Below are 13,273 nucleotides of genomic sequence, written 5' to 3'. Positions count from 1 at the left end.
GAGATTCTTTTTTTTTTTTTTTTTTTTTGAGACGGAGTCTTGCTCTGTCGCCCGAGCTGGAGTGCAGTGGCCAGATCTCAGCTCACTGCAAGCTCCGCCTCCCGGGTTTACGCCATTCTCCTGCCTCAGCCTCCGGAGTAGCTGGGACTACAGGCGCCCGCCACCTCGCCCGGCTAGTTTTTTGTATTTTTAGTAGAGACGGGGTTTCACCGTGTTAGCCAGGATGGTCTCGATCTCCTGACCTCGTGATCCGCCCGTCTCGGCCTCCCAAAGTGCTGGGATTACAGGCTTGAGCCACCGCGCCCGGCCGAGATTCTTAATTATATTTGCAAAGACCATTTTTCCAAATAAGGTCACATTCCAGGGCTTAGGACACAGATATATCTTTTCTGGGGCCCTCATACAAACCTCTACATAATATTTTATAGATGAGGAAATTTGGGATGAGAGAGATTAAGGAATTCCCTCACAGCAAATTAGTCCCCTTCTACCACAGATTTCTGCCCACTTAGAACAGCAGATTTTACAAAACTTCACACACTAAAACAATCTGGTTACACTCTTCTTATAGGACATTTGATTTCTGCTGAGCCTACATTTGCATAACTAAAGGGATCATTCAAGTCTGCCACCTCTAGGTGAGCTTCTAGTTTCAGGTGGACCTTACCAAGAATGATGACATTATGTTACATTACATCATAAAATTATGGCCCACTGTCCCATCCTAAGGACCTTAGGCATTGAAGAATTAAAATCCATGGCCTTATTCTAGCCAATAAATTCAACCTCTAACTTACTTTAGTAGCCATTTCCCTGAACAGGAACAATACAGACTGGCTTGTGTTTCATCTCATTGTAGAATGCAAGAGTGAGAAGGCTGAGAAACAGGGAGGTGAAATAAAGTGTGTATAACAGATTTCAAATCTCTTGTGAAAGGGAGTCTACCAGGTTTTATTATACTTCAGCTCAGAGATGGTTCTGTGGTTGTGGAGCTGGCCTTGTAGGGATTCTTCACCAACTTGGCACACCGAAAAATCATCACTATGAGGAACAGAAACAGAAGAACAACAAAGGCAATGGCAAAGCCTTTGTCCACATCAACACTGCTGGACAGGCTTGAATCTTCCATGGGGACTTGCACCTCGTTACGGTTGTCCAGCTCCAGCTACTTCCTCAGGTATAGCTTCAGATTTGTCATATTCCTAGACAAAGGAGGATAAAACAGGCTTATTGGTTTGTGTATGTATGTGTTTTTTTGTTAATAACATTGTGAAAAACCAAAAAGGGACCAAGCGTTGAAAAAATATCAGCAAGATTTACTTAAGAAGCAGTTACAAAACTGATAAAGTTAATATAGATGACTGACAAGATACACACATACAAGCATCTGTGTGTAAAATATCTGGAGAATTACTCCAAGACAAAACGTGAGCAATGTATATAACCTAGAAATCAGGCGGGCCTTCCTTGTCCCCTAAGATCCAGGTAAAACTGTCTTCAACATCCGAATTCTGTGTTAAGTCAAAATCCTCCTCTAAGATTACTTCAAATTCCAAGAGTACTTATTATACCTAGTTTGTTGTATAGTCTTAACTCACTGGCTATGAACATGAAATTGTTTTATCTTTTCTGATCACTACATTTAATTGTGCTCTCATTCTCATATCTTCATGAAAAATCAGGTATATCCCAGAAGTGATCAATTTCAATTATTAAAACTTACAGGCCAGGCGCGGTGGCTCACACCTGTAATCCCAGCACTTTGTGAGACCAAGGCGGGTGGATCACCTGAGGTCAGAAGTTTGAGACCAGTGAAACCCCGTCTCTACTAAAAATACAAAAATTAGCTGGATGTGGTGGCGGGCACCTGTAATCCCAGCTACTCAGGAGGTTGAGGCGGAATTGCTTGAACCCGGGAAGCAGGTTGCAGTAAGCCAAGACCAAGTCATTGGACTCCAGCCTGGGCAACAGAGCGAGACTCCGTCTCGAAACAAAACAAAACAAAAATTAGCCAGGCGTGGTGATGCATGCCTGTAGCCCCAGCTACTTGGGAGGCTGAGGCAGGAGAATCACTTGAAACTGGGAGGCAAAAGTTGCAGTGAGCCGAGAGCATGGCACTGCACTAGAACCTGGGCGACAGAGTGAGACTCTGTCTCAAAAAAAAAAAAAAAAAAAAAAGATTGAGTGTCCAGAAATAAACCCATGTATCTATAACCAAGTAATTTTTAACTAGGGTACCAAGAACGTTCAGTGAGGAAAGAAAACAAATGGTGCTGGGACAACTGGATCACCACATGCAAAAGAATTAAGTTAGACCCTTATTTTGAAATGAACCCAATAGTCTCATAGTTTTTTTTGTATCAACAGAAATTGACCCTTCTTGCTGGGCGTGGCGGCTCATGCCTATAATATCAGCATTTTGGGAGGCCGAGGAGGGCGGATCACCTGAAGTCAGGAGTTCCAGACCAGCCTGGCCAACATGGCAAAACCCCATGTCTACTAAAACTATAAAAATTAGCTGGGTATGGTGACACACACCTGTAATCCCAGCTACTCAGGAGGCTGAGGCAGGAAAATTGCTTGAACCCGGGAGGCAGAGGTTGCAGTGAGTTGAGATCAAGCCACTGCATTCCAGCCTGGGCGACAGAGGGAGACCTCGTCTCAAAAAAACAAACAAACAAGCAAACAAAAAAGCAAAAACAAACAAACAAAAAACAGAAAAAAGAAAAAGAAATTGACCTTCTGCTCTTAAAGCTTAAAATTTACATTTGTTTTATTTTGAGTTCCTTCTTCAGGAAAGGACCACCAGGCCTCTCAAAAAAAGTATCAAGGAACTGAAATTCAACCAGATCATCCCATCCTGACAATGAAGCGCAAGACCCCTCCTTGGTCACGAGTGCTTTCTTGGCCTCCTGAGTTCCTGTTTTCCTATATATCATTATATTTCTTCTTTACTATATAAACCTCTAATTTTAGTTGGTCAGGGAAATGGATTTGTGACTGAGCTGTAGCACCTGAGTAAAGCCTTCTTCCTTGGCAATACCTGTTGTCTCAGTGGCAGGTACTGCTCATCTTTCTGTGTGGTGAGCAACAGGACATAAACTGAACTCCTGAACTCCTAGTGTTTTGGTAACAATTTCACACCATATAGAAAGATAAACTTAAAGTGAATCAAAGACCTAAATGTAAAGATTCTTAGATATGACACCAAAATCATGAGCAACAAAAAAGAGATAAACTGGACTTCATCAAAATTTAAAACTTTTTTTTTTTGAGACAGGGTCTCACTCTGTCACCCAGGCTGGAGTGCTATGGTGCCATCTGGGGTCATGCAGCCTCTACTTCCCAGGCTAAATTGATCCTCCCATCTCAACCTCCCAAGTAGCTGGGACTACAAGTGCACGTCATCATGCCCGGCTAATTGTTTTTTGTTTGTTTGTTTTGGTAGAGATGGAGTTTCACCATATTGCCCAGGCTGGTCTCAAACTCCTGGGCTCAAGAGATCTGCCCTCTTTAGCCTCCGAAAGTATTAGGTTTGTAGGCATGAGCTACTGTGCTTGGACAAAACTTGTGTACTTTTTTTTTTTTGAGACGGAGTCTTGCTCTGTCGCCCAGGCTGGAGTGCAATGGCGTCATCTCGGCTCACGGCAACCTCTGCCTCCCAGGTTCAAGCGATTCTTCTGCCTCAGCCTCCCAAATAGCTGGGATTATAGGCACCCCCCACCACGCCTGGCTAATTTTTGTATTTTTAGTAGAGTCAGGGTTTCACCATGTTGCCCAGGTCGGTCTTGAACTCCTGGGCTAAAGTGATCCTCCACCCACCTTGGCCTCCCAAAGTGCTGGGATTACAGGCATGACCCCACCGCGCCTGGTCAACTTTTGTACTTTAAGCAGAAGATTATTATCAAGAAAATGGGCTGGATGCAGTGGCTTACACCTGGCCAGCAGTTTGGGAGGATGAGATGGGAGGATCACTTGAGGTCAGGAGTTTGAGACCAGCCTGGGTAGTATGGAGATACCTTGTTTCTTAATTTTCTTTTTAATTAGCTAGGTGTGTGGCACGTGTGTGTGGTCCTAGCTACTGGAGAGGCGGAGGCAGAAGGATCCTTTGAGTCCAGGAGTTCAGGGTTATAGTGAGCTACGATCACACCACTGTACTCCAGCCTGGGTGACAGAGAGAGACCTGGTAACCAAAGTTACAACGTAACAATGAAAAGACAAACAACTCAATTAAAAATTAGGCAAAGGATCTGAATAGAAATATCTTTTTCTGCATAAGGAAGATATGCAAATGGCCAATAAACACATTTTTTAAATGGTCAACATAATTAGTCATCAGGGAAATGGAAATAAAACTTTAAGATACCACTTCACACCCACTAGGATGACTAGAATCAAGTCAGATTAAGTGTTGGCAAGGGTATAAAGTAATTGAAACCCTCACTGACTATTGGTGGGAATGTAAAGTGTGAAGTTACTTTGGAAAACAGTCTGGAAGTTCCTCGAATTATTAAACATAAGAGTTACTGGCCAGGTACGGTGGCTCACGCCTATAATCCCAGCACTTTGGGTAGCCAAGGTGGGTGGAGGATCACTTTAGCCCAGGAGTTCAAGACCAACCTGGGTAACATGGCAAACCTTCCTCTCTACAGAAAATACAAAAATTAGCTGGATGTGGTGGCACGCACCTGTAATCCCAGCTACTCAGGAGGCGGAGGTGGGAGGATCACCTGAGCCTGGGAAGCTGCAGTGAGCTTTGATCACACCACTACACTCCAGCCTGAGTGATAGAGTGAGACACTGTCTTAAAAAAAAAAAGCCACCATCTGACCCAGCCATTCCATTCCTATGGCTGTCCCCAGGAGAACTGAAAACATGTTACCACACAAAAACTTATACAGGAATGTTTGTAGCAGCATTATCCATCATAGCCAAAAGGTAGAAACAACCCAAAAGTCCATCAACTTACAAATGGATAAGCAAAATATGGTATGTCTACACAATAGACGTATTGGCCATAAAAAGGAAGTATTGATACATACTACTTGGATGAACCTTTTTTTTTTTTTTTGGATGAACCCCAGAAGCATTAAGCTGAGTGAAAGAAACAAGTCACAAACTCCCCCAGCATATTATATAATTCTATCCATATGTAAGTCTAGAATAGAGAAATCCATAGAGACAGATTAGTGGTTGCTTAGAGCTGGAGGTGGGGGATGAGGGGTGAAAGTTAAATGGTGCAAGGTTTCTTTTGGAGGTGATAAGAATGTTCTAAAATTGTAGTGGTTAAACATTTCTGTGAATGTGCTAAAAACCATTCAATTGTACGTTTGAAATGTTTGAATTGCATATGATTATATCTCAATAAAGCTGATTTTTGTAAAGCCTTAGTTCAGTTTTAAATTCCTAATCTTATAGAGGATTCAGAGTTCAATAGCTCTTCTCCCTTTTCAGGCTTCTTCTTCTGCATTGTATAGGATCAGAAAGAAAGAAAGGGGAAAATGTGAAGTGTTTCTCTATTTAATGAATAACTGTGGCCAACTGTGAGTAGGTGACCTTGTCTTACTCTGGTTAGATCTGGTGGTTTCAGAGTGAAGGATGTTTGTAGTTTTTTGAGTAGTGTTTATCTTCATTCTGGACTTTTCTGTCATTGAAGACCCCTTCGAATGGTGCCGCTTATCGTCTATTCTCCAAACCTAAACTCAGGTTGGATATCCCGTGACTTGGCACAGTGGTCTCCTGGCACCTCCCACTGCTCCTGCTCCTTCAGAGACACCTGAAGTCCTTTAGGGGGAGTTGCCAGACTGTGATGGGTTGGGGGGATTGGCCACATTTTCTCCCTAGGCATACTTTACCAAGGTACCTATAAACCCTGCCAGCACAGATTATTCCAGTGGGCCTTCCACTTTCAGAACTCTCTAGCCAAGAAACTGACATGAATTTTTATGTTTGCACAGGTTAAAAACTCACACCATGCTTTACTCCAACCTGACCAGAGTGGGTTGGCAGGTTCTACAGTTTAAAGCATCTGTCTAGGGAATGAAATGTTGTTAGTCTCTCCTTGCTGGTGTCACCAATTGTACCAATGTCTCTCCTGGCATGCCCTCATCTTTGGCTTTGGGAGGAAGGGGAAGTACTTTTATCTTTTTTGCTTCCCATCACAAATATTGTACATCCCATAATGCCAATAATGAGAATTCCCAGTTGTCCTCCCAATTCATTCTTTTTGTCGTTGTTGTTTTGTTTTGTTTTTTTTTTTTCACAAGCACGTGCACTTTATTGAATGTCATTGTGGACAGGTGTGTGGGGATAAAATGCTGTATCCAGGGGCAGGACCAAGGGGACAGGGCCAACAGCCCCAGCGTGAGGGCCAGCATTGCAAAGTGGAGTACAAAGGTCGCAGGCTATGGGCAGCTACTAGTAACGCTGTTTTTCCTGTATGATCTGTAACATAATATGGTAGATTGCCACAGAGCCAAACACCAGTAACAGGATGAATCCGATGGTCATGAGGATGCCCACAATCAGGGCCGAGATGTTCAGGCACTTGGCGGTGGAGGCATAGGCCTGGGCCCCGGTCACGTCGCCAACCATCTTCCTGTCCCTAGACTTCACGGAGTAGGCGAATGCTATCAAGCCCAGGCAGCACCAGTTCAAGAAGATGGTGTTGAACAGGGACCAGACGATATGGTCGGGCACGGAGGTCTCGCTTTGGATGTTGATCATGGTGGACCTTGGGAAGATGGTGTTATGGGGTGCCCCCAGCACAGACACCTCATGCTCCTCCTTGTGCATCTTCTGGCTTTGGGGAAAGAAGTGTTGAGTGAAGGTTTGAGAAGTGTGGTTTTCAGCATGGAGGGAAGGGGATCTGTGGTGTCCGGATGCTGGAACGGTGCTCAGTGAGCCCTGTTTTCCCCTCTAGTTTCAGTTTCTCAGAAGTGTGTATTTCTGTCGTTGTTGTTTTTGAGACAGAGTCTCACTCTGCCACCCAGACTGGAGTGCAGTGGCATGGTCATAGCTCACTGCAGCCTCAGCCTCCTGGGCTCAAGTGATCCTCCTGCCTGAGCCTCCTGGAGAGCTGTGACTACTGGTGCCCACCACCATGCTTGGCTAATTCTTAAATTTTTTGTAGAGATGAGGTCTTACTATGATGCCCAGGCTGGTTTCAAACTCCTGGGCTCAAGCAACCCTCTGGCCACCTCAGCCTCCCAAAGTGCTGGGATTACAAGCATGAGCCACTGTACCCAGCCCCAGTTCATTCTTTTTTTTTTTTTTTGAGATGGAATCCTGCTCTGTCCCCAGGCTGGAGTGCAGTGGCATGATCTCGGTTCACTGCAAACTCCGCCTCCTGGGTTCATGCCATTCTCCTGCCTCAGCCTCCCTAGTAGCTGGGACTACAGGCACCCGCCACCACTCATGGCTAATTTTTTGTATTTTTAGTAGAGATAGGGTTTCACTGTGTTAACCAGGATGGTCTCGATCTCCTAACCTCGTGATCCACCTGCCTTGGCCTCCCAAAGTGCTGGGATTATAGGCATGAGCCACTGCACCCAGCCTCGTTCTTTATATATACTGTGGTGGGACAAGGGGTGGGAGTTGGTGGAGATATGATTGACTACACCAACTTCTCATGAGATTTGGAAGAAGTTCTGGCTCCAATTGTTGCAGCTTTCTTTAGATTATAAGTAGTATTGTGCCTTCAATAAGGCACAATACTGGGGCAACAGGGTAAATTGCACTCATATCTTTTACACTGGATTTTCATGCCACTTCCTGGACTCCACCCACATATGCAGATGGTATGGGCAGATAAGACGGGGTGCCATGGCTCATGCCTATAATCCCAGCACTTTGGGAGGCCGAGGTGGGGTGGGATCACCTGAGGTCAGGAGTTCGAGACCAGCCTAGCCAACATGATGAAACCCCATCTCTACTAAAAATACAAAAACTAGCTGGGCATGGTGGCATGTGCCTGTAGTCTCAACTATTTGGGAGACTGAGGCAGGAGAATCACTTGAATCCGGGAGGTGAAAGTTGCAGTGAGCCAAAATCGCACCACTGCACTCCAGCCTGGGTGACAGAATGAGACTCAGCCTCAAAAAAAAAAAAAAAAAGAAAAAAGAATGGGCAGATTTTGCAAGTTCCTCATAAAGGGTGATGTATATATGTGTGTGTGTGTGTGGTTTTCTTTTTATCATAAGTCTTATGATCATACATAATTTTATAATTTGTGTATATCTCCTCTACTTTAATCCTTTGAAGTTGGCAAAAGAATCATTCCCAATCACAAATACATAGCAGTTCTACAGTTTTATGTTTCTGAATGGCTGTTTAAAGACAATCCTAAATTATAACTTAGTTTGACTTAGATTGTAAAGCATTCAAGAGTGAAGCTTAACTTGCTACTATTTTAAAAGCATGTGACCTTATAGATCATCTATAAAATGTGAGAAGTGTTAAATAATGTTTGATATTACTCATAAAACACACTAAAATGCCTTTCAATAAGTAAAAGGAACCATTTTAAATACAGGGAATTCTAATTAGATTGGCATAGTTAAGGCCAAAAATATAAAGTAGACATGGCTACCTTATTTATCTTCAACCCTTGCCTTTATGAACACAAAACACAGGTGACTCTTGCTTGGTTCTGAGACAGTGAAGGAATTTCTCCAGTATTTAAATACATTCACATAACCAGTTATATAAATCTAAATATAAAACCAATCTCCAGTAAGTTTTAAGATGGTACGCACCATCTTTGTGAAAAGTTTAACATTACTAATGAAGTCTAATCATATCTTTAGAAGGGGTAAACAGTGATAGCATTTACTGAATTGGAATTACTATTAAAATTCAAAAACTGAACATATTCATTTAACCACAAGCCAATCTTAATTTTGAATCAGGACTGCCCAACAAAATATTCTGTCAGTCATTCATGATCTGAATTCTGTTGTATGAGCTCTATTAAAGTATGGTACACATAAACAATTCATGAGACATTTGTTTTGCAATAAATAAGGCAGTGGCCAATTATTACTAATTAGTAGCTTTTTTGAGATAAGCTGTCAAGTCAGCCTTTTCTACCTTCTTTTTAATGCCGGCAAAGATCATTTTTGTTCCAGGGATGTACTTCTTGGGATTCTCCAAATACTCCATCAGTGTGTCCTCTCCCCAGGTGATGCATTTGTTCTTATTGGCATCTGTGTAAGAGAATCCAACGGCCTGACCTGGCTTCTGCCCAAAGAGACCATGGAGATTAGGCCCAGTCTTGTGCTTGCCTCCCTTTTCCACGGTGTGACACTGGGCACACTTCTGAACAAAAATCTTCTTGCCTTTCTCAACATTACCCATATTTAATTCTCTTTGTCGTCACTGGCGCAATGAAGGTTCCCACTCTAAAGCCGGACATCCCACTCTCTCCATAAAGGGTGATTTTTTTTTTTTGAGACGGAGTTTTGTGCTGTCACCCAGGCTGGTGTGCAATGGCGCAATCTCTGCTCATTGCAACCTCTACTTCCCAGGTTCAGGCGATTCTCCTGCCTCAGCCTCCCGAGTAGCTGGGATTACAGGCGCCCACCACCATCCCAGCAAATTTTTTGTATTTTTAGTAGGGACGGGGTTTAACTATGTTGGCCAGGCTGGTCTTGAACTCCTGACCTCGTGATCTGCCCACCTCAGCCTCCCAAAGTGCTGGGATTACAGGTGTGAGCCACCACGTCTGACCAGAAGGGTGATTTTTATGTTTTTTATGTTTTATTTTATTTTTTTCATCTCATACAGCTGTCTTTTAATTAAAAAAAAAAAAAATCAAAGAAAAAACTCTGGCCAGGGCTAGGTTAAGACAAACAGGAACACTTCAGAATCCAAGGCAGGGAAAGGCTGTTGGCTCCCCTTCAGAGGACTGCAGGGGTGGGAAGAGGGAGGGACAGATCATGCACAAAAGTACTTACAAATTACACACCCATCCCTCACCCCTCAATAAAAAGAGAAGAAAAAGCTCCATCACTTAACAGAAGGGTGATTTTTTAATAAAATATGTTGTTGTGACAGAATGATCAGATTTTCAAAACAAAACATAGGGATTGGCAGAACAGACGCATCAGGTTATTAAAAGGAGACTATTTCTGTTTCAATTACAGCTGTGCCATAAAGACCAAAATAAAACAATAGATAGCAGGAACCCCATGTTCCAAAGAGGGATCTGATAACCAGGCATTGCAGAGCAAGTAGCTAGACAATTTTTGAAATATTTCGTTAGGTATTCACCTTGAGTGGATAAAAAGCGTTGACAGTAAAGAGGCAATAGATTTTCTTGGGGAAAGTTGCTGGAATGTTGGTATTTTCCCTCTGTACTCTGTAGGAGAAAGATGTACAGAGGGAAAATACCAAAGGTGACTGCTTTCTCTTCAAGCTTGATATATGTTCCCCACAGTTTGTGGGACATAGTGGTCTGCTTTTTTGTCATTTTTTCTTGTTTATATTCCATTTTTAGAGTTTTTGCCCCTACTATTATTGCATTTATTTTATTTTTTTGAGTATGTGAAATATTAACCTAGTTACCAGAACTATATACAAATATTACGCTCAAAGAGGTATCACCCCTCCCCAACCATTCTTTCCATTCCATTTCACCCACATCTCATCCTTTCCACTCCATTCCTACCGACCTCCTACAGGTGATGAATCTCATTCATTTCTGTCGGTCTGGCTGAGCTGGAGTGCAGTGGCACGATCTCAGCTCACTGCAACCTCTGTCTCCTGCCTCAGCCTCCTGAGTAGCTGGGATTACAGGCATGTGCCACCACGCCTGGCAACTGCTACCACACCCAAAAAAAATTTTCTTTTTTTAGATATTTTTAGTAGAGACAGGGTTTCACCATGTTAGCCAGGATGGTCTCGATCTCCTGACCTTGTGATCTGCCTACTTTGGCCTTCCAAAGTGTTGGGATTACAGGTGTGAGCCACCGTGCCTGGCCAAATTTTTGTATTTTTAGTAGAGTCGGAGTTTCACCATGTTGGCCAGGCTGGTCTCCTACTGCTGATCTCAGGTAATCCACCAGCCTCAGCCTCCCAAAGTGCTAGGATTACAGATGTGAGCCACCGTGCCCAGCCTTTTTTTTTTTTTTTTTTTAACATCTGCAGAATAGCACTCTATTGTGTGGATAACCACTCTTTTCATACAGGCATTTAATCCTTTTCAATATTTGCAATTATAAATAATGTTAGTGTATATTACTTTTTTTTTTTTTTTTTAAATTTTTGAGACAGGGTCTCATTCTGTTGCCCAGGCTGGAGTGCAGTGGTGCGATCATGGCCCACTGCAGTCTAGATTTCCTGGGCTCAAGCGATCCTTCCACCTCAGTCTCCCGAGGAGCTGGGACTACAGGCACAGGTCCCCACACCTGGCCAAGTTTTGTAGTTTTTGTAGAGACAGGGTTTAATTATGTTGCCCATGGTGGTCTCAAACTTCTGGGCGCAAGTGATGCTCTCACCTTGGCTTCCAAAAGTGTTGAGATTACAGACATGGGCCACTGGCTGCGGCCCAGTGTATCTTCTTGTGTACATGTATTTCTCTATGGAAGTGTATCATCAGGGTAAATTCCTAGAAGTGGGAATTTTTGGTCAAAAGATTAATTAACTTTAGTAGATATTGCTAAATTCTCCTCCACAATGGTTGTATGATTTTGAATTCCCATCAACAATTAATAAGAATGCCAGTTTCTCCACAGCTTTTCCAACAGAATGTATTGTCTGTCATAATTTATAATCTTCGTCAATCTGATGGATAAGACATTGTATACTGGCGTATTTTATTTGTTTGTTTGTTTGTTTCTTTGTTTGTTTTGACATAGTCTCGCTCTGTCGCCCAGGTTGGAGTGGAGTGGCGCGATCTCAGCTCACTGCAACCCCTGCCTCCTGGGTTCAAGCAATTCTCCTGCCTCAGCCTCCTGAGTACCTGGGATTACAGGCCTGTGCCACCACGCCCAGCTAATTTTTGTATTTTTAGTAGAGACGGGGTTTCACCACATTGGTCAGGCTGGTCTCGAACTCCTGACCTCATGATTCACCCGCCTTGGCCTCCCAGTGTTGGGATTATAGGCATGAGCCACCGCGCCCGGCCCAAATGGCATAGTTTTAATTTGCATATCTTTTATTATTATGAGTAATATGGAAGATCTCTTCTTGTATATAAGAGCCACTGTTATATCTTTGTTTTTGGTAACAGCTTTATTGAGATATAATTCATATACTACACAATTCACCCCTTGAAAGTGTACAATTTAATGGTTTTTAGTGCATTCACAGAAATGTGCAACCATTACCACAATCAACTTTTTTCTTCACTATCACCCTATGTTACTCCCCCAAGCAACCACTAATCTACTTTCTGTCTCTCTATCTAAATTTCTCATTCTGGATTTTTACAAATGGGATAATTATTTTTTACATACACACATACATATATACGTATACTTTTTTTTTCTTTTTTTGAGGCGGAGTCTCACTCTGTCGCCCAGGTTGGAGTGCAGTGGCACGATCTCAACTCATGGCAACCTCTGCCTCCCGGGCTCAAGCAATCCTCCTGCCTTAGCCTCCCCATTAGCTGGGATTACAGGTGCATGCCACCATGCTCAGCTAATTTTTGTATTTTTAGTAGAGATGGGGTTTCACCATGTTGGCCAGGATGGTCTCGATCTCTTGATCTCAGGATCCATCAGCCTCAGCCTCCCAAAGTGCTGGGACTACACGTGTTAGCCACCACTCCTGGACCTGTATACATATTTAATATATGTATATGTATGTGTGTGTATGCACACACACACACGTATATACACACACATATGTATTAGTCTGTTCTCACACTGCTATAAAGAACTACCTGAGACTGGGTAACTTATGAGGAGAAGAGGTCTAATTGACTCACAGTTGTGCAGGCTGTACAGGAAGCATGGCTGGGAGGCCTTAGGAAACTTACAATCACAGTGGAAAGTGAAGGGGAAGCAAGCATGTCTGACCATGGTGGAGCAGGAGAGACAGTATGAAGGGTGAGGTGCTACATACTTTTAACCGGATCTCATGAGAATTATCATGAGACTAGGAGGATGGTGCTAAACCATTAGACACCACCCCCATGATCCAGTCATGGAGATCACACTCGAGATCAACACTCGAGATCACAGTTCAACATGAGATTTGGGTGGGGAGACAGAGCCAAACCATATCTATCTATCTATCTATCTATCTATCTATCTATCTATCTATCTAT

The 13,273-nt window shown here is 43.1% G+C and overlaps 1 protein-coding gene, 1 long non-coding RNA gene and 1 pseudogene across 3 annotated transcripts in view; all 3 read right to left on the bottom strand.

The window, feature by feature from the left end:
- Positions 1-935: 935 nt before the first annotated feature.
- Positions 936-13,273, bottom strand: part of LOC111543629 — a 30,164-nt gene continuing 17,826 nt past the window's right edge. The window contains exon 2 of the long non-coding RNA XR_002731927.1: positions 936-1,202. This is a non-coding gene — a long non-coding RNA (uncharacterized LOC111543629). The remainder of the gene's footprint in view (positions 1,203-13,273) is intronic.
- Positions 6,249-6,944, bottom strand: LOC111543627 (annotated as a pseudogene). Its single transcript, XR_002731926.2, has one exon. The product of XR_002731926.2 is annotated as an interferon-induced transmembrane protein 1 pseudogene (transcript).
- On the bottom strand, positions 9,043-9,357 carry LOC111543628 (cytochrome c-like). Its single transcript, XM_023213638.1, has one exon. It carries the CDS (start codon positions 9,355-9,357, stop codon positions 9,043-9,045), a length of 315 nt encoding a protein of 104 aa, XP_023069406.1.

Source organism: Piliocolobus tephrosceles, chromosome 1, assembly GCF_002776525.5.
Source record: "Piliocolobus tephrosceles isolate RC106 chromosome 1, ASM277652v3, whole genome shotgun sequence".
NCBI lineage: Eukaryota > Metazoa > Chordata > Mammalia > Primates > Cercopithecidae > Piliocolobus > Piliocolobus tephrosceles.
The sequence above is the reverse complement of the archived record's forward strand: the minus strand, read 5'-3'. Positions and strand labels throughout refer to the sequence as shown.